The following is a 17,903-nucleotide window of genomic DNA, read 5'->3' on the forward strand; positions in this document are numbered from 1 at the left end:
ACGAACATGCATGCATTCTCTAGAGGTATAAACAGTCAAATGTATGAAACTGAAACTTATCCTGTCATTTGTGTTAACAAATATTGTAAAAAAAAACTATTTAAAGAATACAAAAGATTGAATCTAACATTAAAAAAATTAAATTTTAGTATTTAACATTCATCTATGTCTTATGTCTCGTTCTGAAATCTTTAATTTTTTGCATTTTTGCATGTGGTGGAAAAGAAGGAAGAGAGGAAAGAGAATTAAGCTGGATTCTAGATCATTAAAGACATCAAAAAGAAATATAGGAAACAAAAGTTTTTTTATTTGATTCTCAATCTAATGATCTATGATGGAATAAAGGTGAGGCTCCCAAAAAAGGTGAGAGAAGCTTTTTGACTATTCCGTATAATAGTGATGAGATGTATACTAACAACTTTTTATTCTTAAGTGTAATTTTTAGACTTTTAAGCTTTTTTGCCTCAAAGTTACCATGTTGTGTACATCAAAGTGCTGTAAGTTGATCAGGCCCATAACGATTCAATCCCCTTTTCCAAATTCAGATTTTGAGTTTAAGCTAACCACACACTTCATATTTTCCTTCATGTATGATAGTCATATCTTTTCAATACTATACTTTGTAAGAAATTTGATATTTTGAGTAATGAATTAATCCTTTCTAGATGCGTGACTGTCGCTTCCAACAAGTGTCGTTCATAAGAATTGAACATTTACATATTTTATCTTTCTGGGGTATAGCGAAGTCTTATACCACTAGATCAACAAAATACACCTTGTTGGTCGAATTTGGTATTATGATAATGTATTCTTAAGGCTATTATTATTATGATTATCGGGTCATTTTAGCTAGTAGTCAATCCAATGTTACATGAGCAATTACAATATAAGAAATAGAGTTAGTAGGTGGATTGAACTTTGAACTAAGAGGAGCTAAATTCCAAGAGGTAATGATTAATGAACTTGTGTTTTCAACGTTGGCGTTTTTTCACTTAATAAATCACTTAGTGTGAAGAAATTGAGTTCCTCTTACGCCTAACCTATCTTGTAAGAATAAAAGGGGGACCATTAATAAGATCTAAAGCTCTAGTGTGATGCCATTTTTTCACTTCTTGTGAATTATTGCCTACATCATGATTGAAAGAATAAGAAATACCATTAAAGATTTTGAGAAGGTTTTTAATGGAAAAGTTTTAATTTGATGGATACATATATTTAAACAGAATTGCTTAAATGGGTAATTAGTAAAATGCTCGCTAAATTAATTTTTGTAATATTCAAATGAGCCTCACAAGTTAAATCCATGAACAAAATACTTAATTTACTTATAGTTCTACACTTGATCTACCTAAAGTCCATATTTAATATACTCATTTCAATAAAATTCGAGTGAATAGTAACCTTTATAAAAATTAGTGTTAAATATATTCATTAACAAAAAACAATTATCAGTATAAAGTATCCTATATTAGATGTCAAATGAGAAAACAAAAAAGTCAATTCAATGGTAAGAATACATTTTCTCATATAAAATTTATCTGTCAATGCTTAATTTGTTTTTTTGGATTAATATATATATTTTGACAGTGTAAATATTTTTTAAACTATTAATAAATTATATTATTCATATATAATTATTATTGACTTTTGAACAAAAAATAATATAAATAATACAGTGAAAGTGTGAAAAAGTTTATACTAACCGGAAATAAATTTTAACCTTTGGAACTTTTTTTTAATGGTAAAATGAAATGTATAAAGCTGTGTGTAGCAACATGATTGAGTTGGAATGGACAAAAAGGAAAGACAGATTGAAAACTACATCAGCTCTCAATTGCTGTCAATGTCACTCCCAACCATTTCAGTTGAATGTGACAACCTTCAGTGTTGTTTCAGTAACATCAAATAATTCGAGACATTCATTTGTATAATTGCTTGTATATTCTTATTCTCTACTGCTGCACCTATGATACTCAATTTAAATGAATAATTCACTGAATCTTCAGGGATTTCATTCTTATGATCTTATCCCTCCAACATTTTACAGTGTAGCATTATTATTCTTCTCCGTGCCCTACTTACTTTCCTTTCACATTTTTGGATTGAGATGAAAGGAAGATGGAAATTCCTGACATTTACACTTGCACTCCAAATGATGATTTCCTATATAAAAAGAAATGTACCAACTAGATGTTCAACTATTGTACTAAGTTAAAAGTCAAAAATTTAATTCATATGAATGATGCTTGTTTGAAGGGATAGTCACACACTCTAAAAATGATAATGTAGATAGAACCCTTAATTATACCAAAAAATATATATAATAAGAAATGTCACTAGTTCAGTGCCTAAATTTTAGAAAGTTGGTATTTTCATTGGATGAATTTGGGCATAATGAATTTTAGATTTTGTTTTTCAAGTAATATCATTATCAATGAACTAAATACCTATGTTGAGTATTGTCATCTCTACTTATCTACAACTACTCAATCTCATCATTGCTATATCATGCATGAAAAAGAACTTTTTCTTTTTCTAAAATTCCAATCTTAAGATGATAAAAAATAGACCCATACATGCAGAATTGATACAATCATACAACAAGTGTTGTACGGATATATGTAAGAACAACAAAAAAGAAAATGTAATCATTAGAGAGAAACAAGTGAAGAAAATAGAAATAATGAAAATTTCTTCAATCAAAATATTCGTGCAAAAGTGGCGACTTGATGTTATTATTTTTCCTATACTAAGGGAGCAATAAATATTATATTTTTTTACCAATCTGACAATCTTTTTATAGTTAAAATAGAAGCAAGTAACCCAGCTCTCCCTAATCAACGTGACGAGTTGGAATTGGAATGTTTTGAATGACAAGAATATACTATAACATAGCTTTATCCCATAAATGAGTTGAATTAGTTACTTGAAGTAAAATATTCAGATACAAATATTACAGACCAAAAGACAATTAATGTATAAAACATGAAATGTGGTCACGGGTAACCATCCAAAACTAATGTAGATAAAACCTTTTAACAATTCACCAAAGCTGTGTGGTAAAATCAGAACACCAAACTGCATGTGTCACATACTTCTTTTGTTTGCTTATTACAAAAAAAATCACATGTCATGGTGTGATATAAACCGTATTTGTGCTCAGTGGCACGCTTAATTACCATAATGGTAGAGGAAATGGAGACTAACGTGCAGTGTGTATACATATGCAAGAAGAGCAAAGCAGTTTTTGCTAGAGTCTATTAAAAACCAGCATTCTGTGGACACAAATGCATTATTTTCTGATAAACTTCAGTGTTTTTGAAATGTTTATTTTCAACCCAGCAGATTTTGTTTGTTATAATTTCCCTCTGACCTATTTTGGTACCTTATATAGCATAGCATGGCTAGGTTTTGTTTTGTTATACTTTTCATAACCTGCCAATTTGTCTATCAATCAGGTTATGAGGGAGGAAACCAGAAAAAACTTTTTGTACATCACAGTTATCTCATTATGGGACCAATGTTTTAAATATAAGTTACTGTGGTCATTTTGGAAACTACCAAACACCTTGACATTTAGACAATTACATGCAAATGCGACAACAATTGTGGTCGTAATACTATTTCGGCTACTCCAAAATCTTAAGATATGGATGTCCATCTTTGTGCTACAATTTTCTTTATCTAAGTGTTAGACCAAAAGAGTTGCAGAAGGGCTACCCTAAACAGAATAAAATCATGATTCGTTTTGAAAATATTATATATTTAAGTATGCTATTTGTCCATTTGCCACAAAATTATATATATTAGTTGGTTTAATATTTCATAATTTTGAATAATTCATCCTTTACTTAATTAGAACAATCCTATATCTAGTACAAAAGCTGGTGCATTTGTAAGTCTGACCATGTCTGAGAATATAACACTGGAAAGAAAATATGGAACAGATTCATGATCGATCATAAACTCAAGCGCCCAAACACAGAAAATATAAAAGGTAAGTTTTTTTATAAATATTTAAGAACTAGCGATCATTAGATTTTAGTTTCAGTGCAGAAAGTATATAGTCCATGGAAGTGAAAAGATAATCTCTGATGCAGATGCATATGAATAGAGAGTAAAAAGATGTACGGATATGGATTGTAAAAAGATGCAGAAAAAGAAAATTTACAAAAAAATAAACAATTCATAAAAAACTTATATCATAAAATGCATAGAAGCATGAAAAAGTGGAGATGCAGGGGATCGAACCCTGTACCTCTCGCATGCAAAGCGAGCGCTCTACCATTTGAGCTACATCCCCATGCCATCTTCCATTAACATAATAACTTAAAGTTATCTAATTATAATTATATCTTACAAATTCCCTACTCAGACTAATGACTGGCCTTCACGTACTGATTTTTTTGGTACATAGTACTTTTCACGTATTGATTTGATATCATTTTATAATGAGTGAGTATATATTAGGTAAAAATACTAAATTATATTCCACGTATTTCTCAGAGAATTAAAGGTCATTGTCATAAACATATAATAGACCAACTACGTGCATGACTACAAAAATAAATAAGCAGCATACACTACTACTCCATAGTCAATTGAAACTGCCAAAATAACGATGCTCCAACAAGTAGATTATTTATTTAACCCACAATTTATACATTAGGTGCCATTGGATCCCTTTTCATTTATTTGATATTCAAAGAGATATATAGCTAGAAATCTTAAACCATCTAGCTTGGTGTATATTATCTCACCATGAAATCACTCTTTAGAATCTTATTTCTAGACATTGTTTATATTTCTTTAACTATTCTTTATCGAAAGGAATGTGTCCATTATTAATTGATAAAAGAAAAGAGAAAGAGATCCGTGATATTATTTTTATCGGGATTAGTGAATACAAAGAGAGGAAGTGGCAGTAATGATGAGAATAGGTTGTCATCGATTTGCATGCAATATAGAAAGATGGATAGAGAAAGAAAGGAACACACTTTCCTCACTTTACCTTTCTTTGCTTTACTACCATCATCCACTTTAATCACTCTCTTTGATTTCAGTAACAAAAGCTTCTTCCTATTTTTCCTTTATCCCACTCTTCATTCATCTCTCTAGTTTCCACCGCAAACCAATGTGTTTTATAAGCTATAATTTCAATCCAACTTAGATTTTATTTATAAGCACGTGAAGACATTATTCATAAACATATTGCTCCTTAATTCAGTAACCTTTTTTTTCTTCCTCTATCTATTTTATTATAGTTGTAACTAGTCCACTTGTATTAAGAAAAGTAAGTAAAAGTAATTATAATTCTAGAATTTATCAATAGTTATATTATCATTCTAAAATTATACACATCCATTTATTATCATGGGGATATTGAAATGCTTATTTGAATATAGAGCTGTAATAAATATTTTTTTAGTAATGAAAACTTTATTAATCAAGACATAAAATATTAGGAGAAGAAGTGATACTCCTATCCACTGAATCCCTAAAATTAACAAAGAGAAATACAAGTTGATGAATGTCTCATCCAATCAACATAAGAGTAAGAGAAGAAAGGAAAGCAAACAATAATAAGGTTCTAGGAATGCAGAAAAATAAGCTCTACCATCTCTTATATTTGGAACCTTAAGTTCTCATAGATAATTTTATTCCTAATGTAATGTACCACGTGACTCCTATTTTGGGCATTGCTAATGTGCCACATCATTTCCTTATTTCTCGGCTAGGTTTACCAAATAAACGGTGCTACATACTCTTATTAAAGATTTCCAAAAATCCTTCTTATACTACATAAAACAAATATTCAATGTAAAAACAAGTATTTCATTGTTTTGAAAATATAGGAGTATTAGAGATAAGAGTTATTGTTTTTCTTTTGATTTGATTGGTAAAAATGTTTTTGATTTTAAGCACCAAAAACACATGTGAATTTATCTGCTTTACGTTTTTGAGTTTTAATTCACTGGTTTTACCAAACACTCCCAAAACCTATATAACTGTGTTTTTTGGGCTTTATATCATCTGATCATATGCTTCCAATCTTCATAATCTTGCGTCCTTTAGCTACCAACTTCTGTTAATTAGTGATAGCAAACAAATGACTAATGAAAAAAGTGAAAACTACATGAGTAAAATTAAGAGTTATCCACTAACATTGTAAGGATTTGTTACACTATTATTCATCATTTATAATTAATCATACTCTTAAATATATGTAACTGAAGTGAATGATGAAGGATATAATATATAAAACCTAATACTCCATAGGTATTACACCTTTAAAGAAGATTGATCTATTAGTGTTAATGTTATCCACTGTTAAAGAAGAAATGTATACACTTACATGAGGAAATATCTGAAGCAGCAAGATTAGTTGAATGGTTTAATTAAGCATTCCCCGAGGAAAAGGAGGTAGGAATGTTTTGGGAGTGAGTCCCTAAAACAGTAGTGGAGATAGAACTGTAAATGGAAAAGTAAAGAAAGAGAGAGATGGTATTTCTGGCGACATTTATTGTATAAAGTTGCACGCTAGTCCTTCTTTTCCACAATTTCACCTCCCCAAAAATCTTTATATTCCAACTTTTTGAGTCAGAAGCGACTGTGAATTTGTTTGGTAACTTATGGAGATCAGAGATGCGTATATGCATCAGAATCAAAGGCTCTGCAATGTTTGCTTTGCAACTTGTGGGATCCATTGTCCTTAACTCTTTGGGACTCATATCCAACATTCCCTTATCGGTTTCTTTGTTTTCCTCACATTCCCCAATGGAAATGGTCAAGCTCATGTAAAAGTAAACAAATAAATGACCATGTACCTATGACAACATTGCCCTTACATGGATTACATGTTCAAGGGGATCATTATTTAGGTTTACTGCTATGAGATATAAGGTTGTGGGAGTGAAATATCTAGTGTCTTTTAACAAAAGTGCTTTAATTATAATTGAAAAATCTTTGTTTTGTTGGAGATTTAGCAAAATATGTTAGGAGAGACTGTACCAAACAATATTATTTTTTTCCTGGATGAGTTAAGCTATTAAAGAATGAATAAACTAAATGACCATGATGAATGCTTAAGTTAATACCAAAATATGACCACTTCAAAATTGACTTATGCCATTTGTGGAGTGTGGTCATCAAATATCATAAAAACTCAAGGTTTAATGAGCTTTGTCCTTTCTATCAAATTAAGATAGGAGCTCCAAGCTAGCTGTGTGAACAAGTACTGGGTCATACATAGGTAACCCTATGTGGAGCTGTCAACTACATGTCATTGTTCCACACTAGTACTACTACTTTTTTCTGTTCTTTTTAGAAAAAATGGGAATAATGACCCTTTTCACAATTAAAGCTGTGCAATTGCAAAATCCAAATCAAATGTGGAACTACTCCATAATTACTTTTGGTAAATCCTAGTTAATGGGTAATAATTACCTGATAAGTATATATACTTTCATGCTTTGTTGAAAATATGTTATGGAACATGCAAACCAAATCATTGGGTTGAGCCCAAATTATTAAAGATGTTGTTGCATGATTCATTAATATGATCATAATAAGAAAACTTCACATTAATGTGATCACAATTAATCCATAAAGGGAACGATCCTTTTCTTCCAAGTAGAGTAATCCTATCATCTTCCACACTTTTGATCAAACTTTGAAATATAATGTTCCAATGATTTGAGAGACACCCTCTTTTGATCAAAACCATCCTTTTTGTTTTGTTAAAAAGCATTGATGACCCCAAAATGAACCAGCCTCATTATTACCTACTTAGTGGGGCACCCTCTTTAATCGGAAGAAGAAAAGGATATATGAAGAGAGTTCAAAGAACAAACATAGGTGCTCCCCACCTAATCAAATATTATGATACATACTTCTCACTGTGTTTTTTACTTTTTCAACTTTCACACTAAGCAATCTAAGATCACATATATACTTGAACCTGGCTTTTAACTACTTCTTTTTTTGTATTACGAAAAATATTCTCTTATCTTTTAATAAGAAACTAATCACTTCGGAAATATGTTATTGTATCTCTTAACAAATATCATTCACAAGAAATAAATTCTAGACCTTTTGGTTGTTATGGGGATTTAGTAAAATTTTACATCATTAGATTAACGCTTAAAAAACGGCTGTCTTTCAACTATGAGATAAGTGTAAACGACCAGAGTTATTTACCTTAAAATGTATAAATGCAATAGATTAAGAGAAATAACCTAGGCCAATATCTTTGACTGAAAAAGTAGTCCTCAATGTTTTACTTAACCTTAAAAGTTTAAATATCCCAAGAGTACTACTGTTTGACTGTATATAATATTTCTTCTTTAAATTATTAATGTTTCTTTTAGAATGTTATAGACCAAAAAGGGAATAATTAAAGTATAGTTAAATGTCAATTTAATCCCTAATATTAACATTATCTATAAATTTGGTTATTGATATTGCAAAATCATTAATTTGATCACCGACTTTATAAAATATCATGCAATTTGGCATCTGGCAAAAAAATTATAACTTCTCATAGGAACCCATTTAAATATCTGATTGTATGCAAATTCAAGTGTCAATTGATTAATATTTGTGTACTATAGGTATAAAATTCATCATCATTGTATTATTTTTTTTTAAGAACTACTAATGGTTAAACATGAATAGTGGGTGATGCAATAGAATAAGGATCACCTATCTTAAAATAAGTGGGTCCATATATCCCTACCCAATAAGATTTCTCTAAGTCATACAAATATATTATTTTATATTTTTAGAATTTTTCTTTTTTTTAATGAAGTGTCAGTGTTCAAACTCATACACTATTAATATATACATTTCCTTTTTGTCAATAATTAATCTAATATATTGAATTGGGAGAAGGGATAAGGAGAGAATGTTCATACAACTTTATCATCATTCCGATGGTGCTTTGAAGCTTTACAATTTTGAATGTTCTTTCCACGCACTTCTAACCAAAGCACTTTTTTGTTATTGCCCTTAATTTTCAGATTATTTTGCCTCCTTTTGATGCACTGGAGAAAGAGGAAGCTACGCATTATTAGAATACTATACTTTTATTCCTTATTATTCTTTCTCTTTGTTTCTTTTTTCTTGAAACTCAGATCATAGTCTTGGATTCCGCAACATATAATACTTCCAAGATCTACCACCATACTCCATTATAAATTTCAACTTTAAGTATTGTTATTTTCTTAAAAAAAATAGTAAGTATATAAATTTAAAATTAAAGCTTATACTGATTAAATTTTCTCATCATATGTACGCATCAAGCTTCAACCTTCAATTATATTCTTGCAAGGGTCAAATTAATGTGACTACGTGAGGACCCATATGCTTCCTTCATTCCATATCTTATATACACTTGGTCAAAGTTATGTCTAATCTGTCCTCTTAAATAGTAGTACCATATAAATTTGCATGGAAATACGTCATGAAAATGAAGTACCTAAAGTGAAATAATTTGAGAAACTTAATAGAAACATTAATTTCATGTTGATTAACTTAATCTTAACGACTTCACATAGAAAACATAATTTATGGGTTAAGAGTTTTTTATACCGTCCAAACATCACTTAATAAATATATATGATTGATGTATCATGAGTATAAATAATGAACGAAATAGTTATGTTATAGTATCATGATAAATAAAAGGTTTTATCTCAAATTAAAAACCTTGATAATGAATTGAGTGGTAAGGTAAAAAAAACATTGGAGTAAAGTAGTCAAAAAGTTACATTACTGAAAGGTGGTAATTAAACTGTTGCAGGAATATGTTTTTTGGTTTCCAAGAAAGAACAAAATAGAGTGATGAGTAATAGATAAAATGAACACAAATAGTGTCCATTATAACAATAGTATAGCAGTTTGGATCCTTTATTTGGTAACAGAAAAGGTGTTATTGAAGTGGGTGGTTGGAAGTGAAATGAGATAAAGACAAAAGGTCATTGCTGTTTGCAGGAAGAGAGAGAGAGAAGTGAGACTGAAAAAGTGCCAATAATGCTATACAGGATACCAGACAGAGGCTTGCTTTTAGGGTACTTGGGGAATAAAATGTTGTCCCTCTATCACCATTGGCGTGAACAGATACATAATATATATACTATATTTCTTAACTATATTTATAATCGCAGTATTACACAATTATATTTCTATATTTCATAATTTTATTCCCACATTCGCATTAAATGTAATCACAACCTTAGTCATAATATATTTTTTTACTATCAAATGTATCTTTTTTAGTAAGTACCATTTCAAGGTATATGATCGTCTCTCTTTCCAATAAATGTTGTTTTCAAGATTTGAATGTTTGATTTCTTGGGTTCAAATCCGGTAGAACAAATGTCAAAATAGAAAAAACATTGTAATCCTAACTCTTTGCTTTTTGTAAAAACAATATATTGAAAAAATCTTTTATTGCACTTCTTTTTCTTCCCTTTAGTCTCTTGTTTTTGAATTTCTGCTGGTTTTGTCTCTGTATTGAAAAGAAGATTTGGAAAAAGAAGTGGAAGTAAAAAATTTGAATTGCGGGTCCCATTGTTACTCTCTAATGCTTTTGAAATGAATTGCATAGAATAAATTAAATTAACAGTATCATTTAATCCACAGAATCAACAAGTATTCTGGCAAATTGTTGTTGCAGCTCGCAGATGATTGCAACCCTCCGGGTTTTCCTGCTTTTTATATACAATAGACTAACATCTATTGTAGTTTTATTAAATTTTGTTACCAAACCTATTCAATCAACAATGTATTTGTGCTGAATTACTTGTATTGTTCTAAAATGTGATAAATTTGGCTCAATTGTGATCATGATACCCCTTTTAATACTCCAAAAATCATCATATTGCAATCAAATTGCTACTGCTAAACACCTCTTATAATTAATAGAGTGTAATATCTATTCATTGTTAATGTAAAGATTTATATTTAATCACTATATTATTTATCATTCATTTGAATTACTTTTTCTAAAGAGTCAACTATTAATACAAACATTATTATCTCTTGTTTAATTATAATTTATATAAAAAGTTATTTACCGCATAAAAGTTAACATAGTTTATATAAATGAATCTTAGTTTAGTTATTAAAAATGTTGTGTATACAAAATATACTTACTACAAAACATACCTCTTTTTCGATTTTTATTACAAAGAAAAAGCTACCAACTTAAACAAAGATAAACCAAAAGAGAATTAAAGAGAGAGAAATAATAATATGAGTGGCAGGGAGTATAAAGAAGTGGTGAGGCATAGTCAGGTTCATTTCTAAAGCCTTAAGCTTTCTCCCAAAACTTTGATCTCTCTTTCTTAGTATTATTCATTTGAAATTCTTAGCTTCCTTTGATAACAAGGGTGCCATAAAAAGTGCTTCCTAGTTGATCATATATACATATCTAGGGTGGGTGGTGTTTGGAGAGAAAGAGAAGTATAAGAACACAAAGAAGAAGTGTTTTAGTGTACAAAAAAGAGTTTTTTAGTAACAAAGGAGGGGTATAGGGGGTGGGTTTCACAATGCAAACCCTTTCTTCCCTTTTCCACCATTAATTAATATCACTCTTCTATTTTCTTCGCATCATTAGTTATTAATATTCTCATTGAATAAACCTTAGATTCACTGTAACAATGGCGAAAAAGTTGTATTCATCTTCTTCCATATGGCGTTATATTCAACCTCGCTATTACATAAAAAGGCCTAAACGATTAGCACTACTTTTTCTCTTTTGCATTTCTCTTACTTGGCTTTTCTATGATCGCCAATCACTCAATAGGGACCATCAGGTACCTATTGTCCAATTCAGTTCAATATCTTTCTTTTGGTCTCACCATTTCAAACTAGCTTGCTTCTGGAATCTCTTCATATCTTTGGTTTCTATGTTTATCTTATATTTTGAGTCTTTTCTATATGTTTAGCTTTGGTCGCATGTTTTTGTTATTTTATTTTTATTCATGTGCCAATATGTGATCGAGATAGGGAATGAGACATTGTTCGGGACATATAATCTTTGTCCATTAGTCACAACCTATCAAATAGTGTTCAATAATTATTAGAATAATAATTTTTTTTGTACTATCACGAGTATCTTCTCACCCAGGTGTCTAAGCTAGTTTATTAATAATTGTTGAGTATTTTGAAGTTATATTAAGATTTTGATTGGTTCTTCATGTTGTCTAAGCTAGTTTATTAATGCTTCCTTTTTTTCATGTTCAGGAGGATATTTTGAGATTAAAAGAAGAGGTTACTCGCTTGCAAAACACAGTAAGAAATGCAAATTATGATCACCCAAAGGGTTGCATTTGTAATTTTTGTTAAAATTTTTCTGTTTTGGCCTTTTAGTGGCATTATTGGCTTAGTTTGAGTTTTTTGGAATTGCAGCTGCAAGAAATAAAGACCAATATGAAAGGCTCAGCAGAGACAAAGAGTGTTCAAAATGATGAAAAATTCAGTACATTCACCGAGAGTATTTCTATTGAGGATGATCCTATTAGCATACAAAGAAGGGAGAAAGTAAAAGATGCTATGCTTCATGCATGGACATCTTATGAAAAGTATGCATGGGGCATGGATGAACTTAAGGTTTCCATATTATTTTTAACTATATTGAATATGCATCATGTGATGATGAGTTTTGTTTCTATTGCTTCTTTTGCTTCCCCATTTATTTCAAATACTTGGTTATCTGATGTTTTACTAGAGTAGTTAGTAACTCAGTGCAATGGAAAAATATTGATCAACCAGCCTTGGATTGCACTTCTTAAACTGTTTTCTGCCAACATCCATTCATGTCATTTGCATAGTGGTCCTTTTATATGGTAAAATGGTTCACATTTTTTGTTACAACTGTAACCAATTAGGACATTAACTTGTGAATCTAATCCCAAAGATTTTACATTACAAGGTACAATCATATGTGTGCATTCTATATAATTGAGATTTATTTATTAAGATTGCACATGATAAATAGTAACAACTCCTTCTTTTGACTCTATCATTTCCTCCTTGATAATATCCAACTAATTACTGTGCTATTCCTGTCATAGCCGGAAACAAAGATCGGTGTTGACAGTTTTGGCGGTCTAGGAGCAACTTTAGTAGATTCCCTTGACACACTGCATATAATGGGTCTTGATGCTCAGTTCAAAAGAGCTAGAGAGTGAGTTCAACTTGTTCTACTACAGTTGGTTATGCAATCTTCTTATATTTGTAGCTTCTCTATTGAATGGTTGGTTACACTCCAAGCATCTCATATAATAAATATTGCAGGTGGATTGCAAAGTCATTGGATTTTAATAAGAACATCGAAGTTAGTGTGTTCGAGACAACCATAAGGTTGAATTAGAAGGTTCAATCTTATTTTTATTGGAGTGTTTTCTCCCCTTGCCTGATAATTGTTTTAACTTGGCAGATTTTGGTTTTTAGTCCTTTATTTTCTTTCTCATCTATCTACTATTTTGGTTATATACAGAGTTCTCGGCGGTCTTCTTAGCGCTTATGATCTCTCTGATGATGAATTATTTCTTGAAAAGGCTAGAGATCTTGCAGATAAGTTGTTGCCTGCTTGGAATACACCTTCAGGAATTCCTTTCAACAGAATTAACTTGGCATATGGAAATGCAAATAATCCTTCCTGGCAAGCAGTATGTTTGGGCCTTACTATGTACTTCATTTACTTCACCCTTCTCTCTGTCAATCCTTTCATGGTGTTAGTGTGTCACTTATGGGCATGTTAGGTGGCTAGGATAAGATAAAGACAAGATAAGATAAAGAACGAGATATAATATTCAGAGGATTGAGTAAGGTTTCCTTGCTGTAGCTTGTCTTATGTTCTTGATTAATTGTTCTATGTTGCTAGGGAAACAGTATTCTTGCGGATTCTGGTTCAGAGCAGCTTGAATTTATAGCTCTCTCCCAAAGGACAAAAGACCTTAAGTACCAACAGAAGGTAAGCTATTGCTGCTGTTTATATGTTTCCAGAATAATATTATCTGGCTGCGTACACCGACCCTCCCCATCTCCCAGTAGGTGCCCCTTTTTTACTCTTACTTGAGGTGAACTAGTTCCAAGTAATCTTGTTTTTCACATCCCTAATCACACCGATCTTGAGTGCTATGATTTTGTGCAAGAGAGTGGAAGATTCTCTATGTCAGTTTTGAGGTATTTGCCTTTCCATATTTCAGGTAGAGAAGGTCATCAAAGAGTTCCAGAGAAATTTTCCTGAGGATGGGTTGATTCCTATATATATTAATCCACTAACTGGAACTTTACCATCTGGAACAATTACTTTCGGTGCAATGGGTGATAGGTAATGACACTAATAGTATCTTATAACTTCAGCATTTCACTATCTTACAATTTTTGCCATCTATATACTAAGCTAGCTAACTATATCTTCAAAGAAGACCTAGGTTGTAGACTGCTTTCCATTTTCCAAATTCCTTCTCCACATACTTAAAGGCTTCCCCATTTTCGTCTTGCAGTTTCTACGAGTATCTACTCAAGGCTTGGATACAAGGGAACAAGACTGAAGCAGTAAAATTTTACAGGTAATTAACTTCAAATGTTAAGTGTCTTATGAAAAATCAAGCATTTTCATTGTCTTTGAATGGTTAGAAGCTATTGACCTTGTCCTGTGTCACAAGGCATCCACTTAACTGTATCTCACTAATACACCATTTACATATTTTGCTGCTATAAATTTGTGAAAGAAGCAAAAGCATTATAGTATGGACTGCCACAATCCTGTACCAGAAATTGTGTATCTATGACCATTTTTATATTTAATAGAAGTTAATTTTGTTATTCTTGGAGCTCTACTAAGTGTATATTCTACAAAACACCTTACTTGTGACAAACATGCCATCATTTTCTTCTATACTCTTGTGGAATATTTTTTCTGTTTGATTTGATATGCTACAACCATGGGGCATAGTTTTTTGGTACCTTTTCATCATTCTGAAAGTTCAAACATGAAATTAGGCTTCCATCTAGGTCCTTGTTTATTTAAACGTGCTATCAAATGGTGTATTCAGGGAAATGTGGGAGACATCAATGAAAGGTCTTGAAAGCTTGATTAAGAAGTCAACACCATCATCTTTTACATACATAGCTGAGAAGCTTGGAAATGAACTCTATGCCAAGGTGCTCTTTGCAAGGGAAGTTCATACAACCTTAGCCGAGTATATTACGAAAAGAATATATGATTTCCTTTTCTTTGTTTCAGATGGATGAACTAGCATGTTTTGTTCCTGGAATGGTGGCTTTGGGATCTTCTGGCTATGGTCCTGGAGAAGCTGGCAAATTTATGTCTCTTGCAGAGGAGGTAATACTTTAGAAGTATTATGTTAATATGTTATGTCCTCAGTAAATTTGACTTAGAAACATTGGGTGGTTCAAAATGTTGAAGTTGTGATAGCTTCATTGTGCGGGGGGAAGAAAAGCAAGAAATATGCATAATGCATGAATAAAGTAAGCTCTTGGAAGAAATATGTTTATTTGTTTTCTTACAGTTTCTGTTAAAACCAGCTTAATATTTTTTATTTTTACTGATAAGTACTAGTTGGTGCTAGCAATTTATTAGTTTCATTTCACTTGCACTTTTTGTTTTCCAACTTATACTGAATTACATTGCATCTTTTCATGAAGCTTGCATGGACTTGTTACAATTTCTACCAATCAACACCAACGAAATTGGCAGGGGAGAACTATTTCTTCCGCGATGAAGAGGTCTGGACCTTTCATTATCAAGTTGTTCTCTAAATCTCCTTAGATGTTTGTGTGCTAAGGTAAAGAAAATTGTAGGATATGACTGTTGGCACTTCGTGGAATATCCAAAGGCCTGAAACAATTGAGTCACTCTTCTACCTCTGGCGTTTAACCGGAAACAGGACATACCAGGAGTGGGGTTGGGATATTTTCCAAGCATTTGAAAACAACTCTAGGATTGAGGCAGGATATGTTGGACTCAGAGATGTAAGAACTTTTGAAACCCCTTCAATGTTTTCTCCAAAGCAATTTGCTCTCTTTGCCATGGAAAAGCTGCATGCATTTATTAACTATTCTAAGTTTTCTTGTGAACTTGTTTGGCATAATTAACTAAAACGGACGGCTCAGTGTACGAGACTTCCATTTAGTGGGGTATGAGGATAATAGATATACACAACCTTACCTCGCAAATGGGGAGGTTGTTTCCAGGATTTGAACTCGTTATCTCAAGGTCACTAAGCAACAACCTTACTGTTGCGCCAAACTCACCATCTTTTGGCATAATTAACTGCATTGCCAAAATGTTCTATAATCTCCATGAGAGGAAAACCCTGCAGAAACTGGTGGTATGAGATGATGATAAGTGATGTATGTTCAATCAAGAGCTGATTGGATTTATAGAATCCTTTTTTATTTTGTTGTCTTTCTTTATGAGGAAGATTTTCTCATGTATTATAAAGATGATGATTATTCAAAGAAGCATTTGCCTTTTCTAACTTTATGCACTACAGAACATAACTAAACTATGGCTAAATACTCAGGTAACTACTGGTGAGAAAGATAATATGATGCAGAGCTTCTTCCTTGCAGAAACACTCAAGTACCTCTATCTCATGTTTTCACCTCCATCAGTCATCTCACTTGATGAATGGGTGTTCAACACAGAAGCCCACCCTTTAAAAATTCTGAGTAGAAATGATCATCATGAGGAATTGAGGGTTGACCAAGAAGAGAAATTTCCACGCCATTTGCATGGTAGAAAAGAAGGTAGATTGAACTACAAGTAATCAAAGGGTTGAAGCAAACTCTGGAAATGTTTGAGTTCCTTTTCCTACTCTCAAGTTAGATCCAGGACTTCAACTTGGTGCTGCATGACATACAGCATTTGTTGTCTTATTTGCATGAGAATGATCCACCATTTTTGTTAATGGTTGGATGAGTGACAACTTGTAAATATGGTGGAGAATACTTGGAAGGTTTATTTCATTGTATAGCAATAGGATAAATGCTTGTGTAAATGCATATTAGAAATAGAAACTACTGTAATTATTCTTTTAATCATTTTTTGGCACACTTGTAAATCGTTGTGTATATCAGATTACTGACCATTTAGATGAATGTAATACAACTATGGATTAAGTTATGCAGTTTTGGAATTTTCAGATTTATGGCTATTCTAATTCAAGATTGGTTGTGGTTGAGTTGTAACTTTTGTTAAAATTTCCTGTAATGCTCTTGAGAAGTAACTTGGGCCTTGAAGCTTCACTGCCTAAGGAAATGATAGTGTTAGTTCTGTTGAATAAAGCATGGGGCTAATTTCAGCATACTATTTGTTGTCCAAGGGTTATTTTTATCAGGCCTATTCGGGCCTGATCATTTCCCCACAGGTGGAAATAGCCCACAGAAGTTTCAAATGGAGTCCATTTTTATCTGTTGTTCTAAATATGCCTAATGATAATTAGTCACATAGATGGTTCAAATGACTCAACCAATGAGGATAATGATATCTCAAATGTTAGAACTTGTAAGTATGTGTTGGAAATTGTTACGCAAACAACAATATGTAACATAAATGGATTCCCTCATTTATCTTAGTACCAAGTACAAGGTTTATCACAAATGAACTTTTGTAATAGTAATGTAAAAACTGACGAACTACGAGTACCTCACCCCGGAACTGGTAATGCATATGTAACTATGGTATGTACTTATGAAAACAGACAATTTGGACTCACCAGAGCCAGATTCTAACAATCACAGTAAACCTCATTACAGAAAATCTCTTTTGGAAACAATCAGTCACAATTCACGTCGATTAAATTTAAATCTATGCCTGCAAACTGCAAGAATACTGAGTTAAAAAAATATGGGTATGGCACTGT

General features: G+C 31.7%; 1 protein-coding gene and 1 non-coding gene across 2 annotated transcripts; one reads left to right on the plus strand and one right to left on the minus strand.

Annotated features, from left to right (window-relative positions):
* TRNAA-UGC lies at positions 4,231–4,303 on the minus strand. The gene has a single exon. It is a non-coding gene; the product is annotated as a tRNA-Ala (tRNA).
* On the plus strand, positions 11,615–17,094 carry LOC109347365 (mannosyl-oligosaccharide 1,2-alpha-mannosidase MNS1-like). The gene is made up of 14 exons (XM_019587164.1): positions 11,615–11,819; positions 12,250–12,297; positions 12,415–12,615; positions 13,080–13,192; positions 13,303–13,368; positions 13,505–13,676; positions 13,892–13,981; positions 14,217–14,341; positions 14,517–14,582; positions 15,069–15,177; positions 15,260–15,358; positions 15,682–15,762; positions 15,838–16,008; positions 16,563–17,094. Exons 1-14 carry the CDS (start codon positions 11,664–11,666, stop codon positions 16,806–16,808), a joined length of 1,743 nt encoding a protein of 580 aa, XP_019442709.1. The 5' UTR covers positions 11,615–11,663; the 3' UTR covers positions 16,809–17,094.

This window comes from Lupinus angustifolius, chromosome LG01 (genome assembly GCF_001865875.1).
Source record: "Lupinus angustifolius cultivar Tanjil chromosome LG01, LupAngTanjil_v1.0, whole genome shotgun sequence".
Taxonomy (NCBI): Eukaryota; Viridiplantae; Streptophyta; class Magnoliopsida; order Fabales; family Fabaceae; genus Lupinus; species Lupinus angustifolius.

What these genes read in the sequence shown, in the direction of transcription:
- LOC109347365 (XM_019587164.1), top strand. Translation starts at nt 11,664, where the DNA reads ATGGCGAAAAAGTTGTATTCATCTTCTTCCATATGGCGTTATATTCAA. An exon ending in TTATGTCTCTTGCAGAGGAG is followed by an intron (nt 15,359 to 15,681) that starts GTAATACTTTAG and finishes CTTTTCATGAAG; the next exon opens with CTTGCATGGACTTGTTACAA. An exon ending in GATATGTTGGACTCAGAGAT is followed by an intron (nt 16,009 to 16,562) that starts GTAAGAACTTTT and finishes CTAAATACTCAG; the next exon opens with GTAACTACTGGTGAGAAAGA.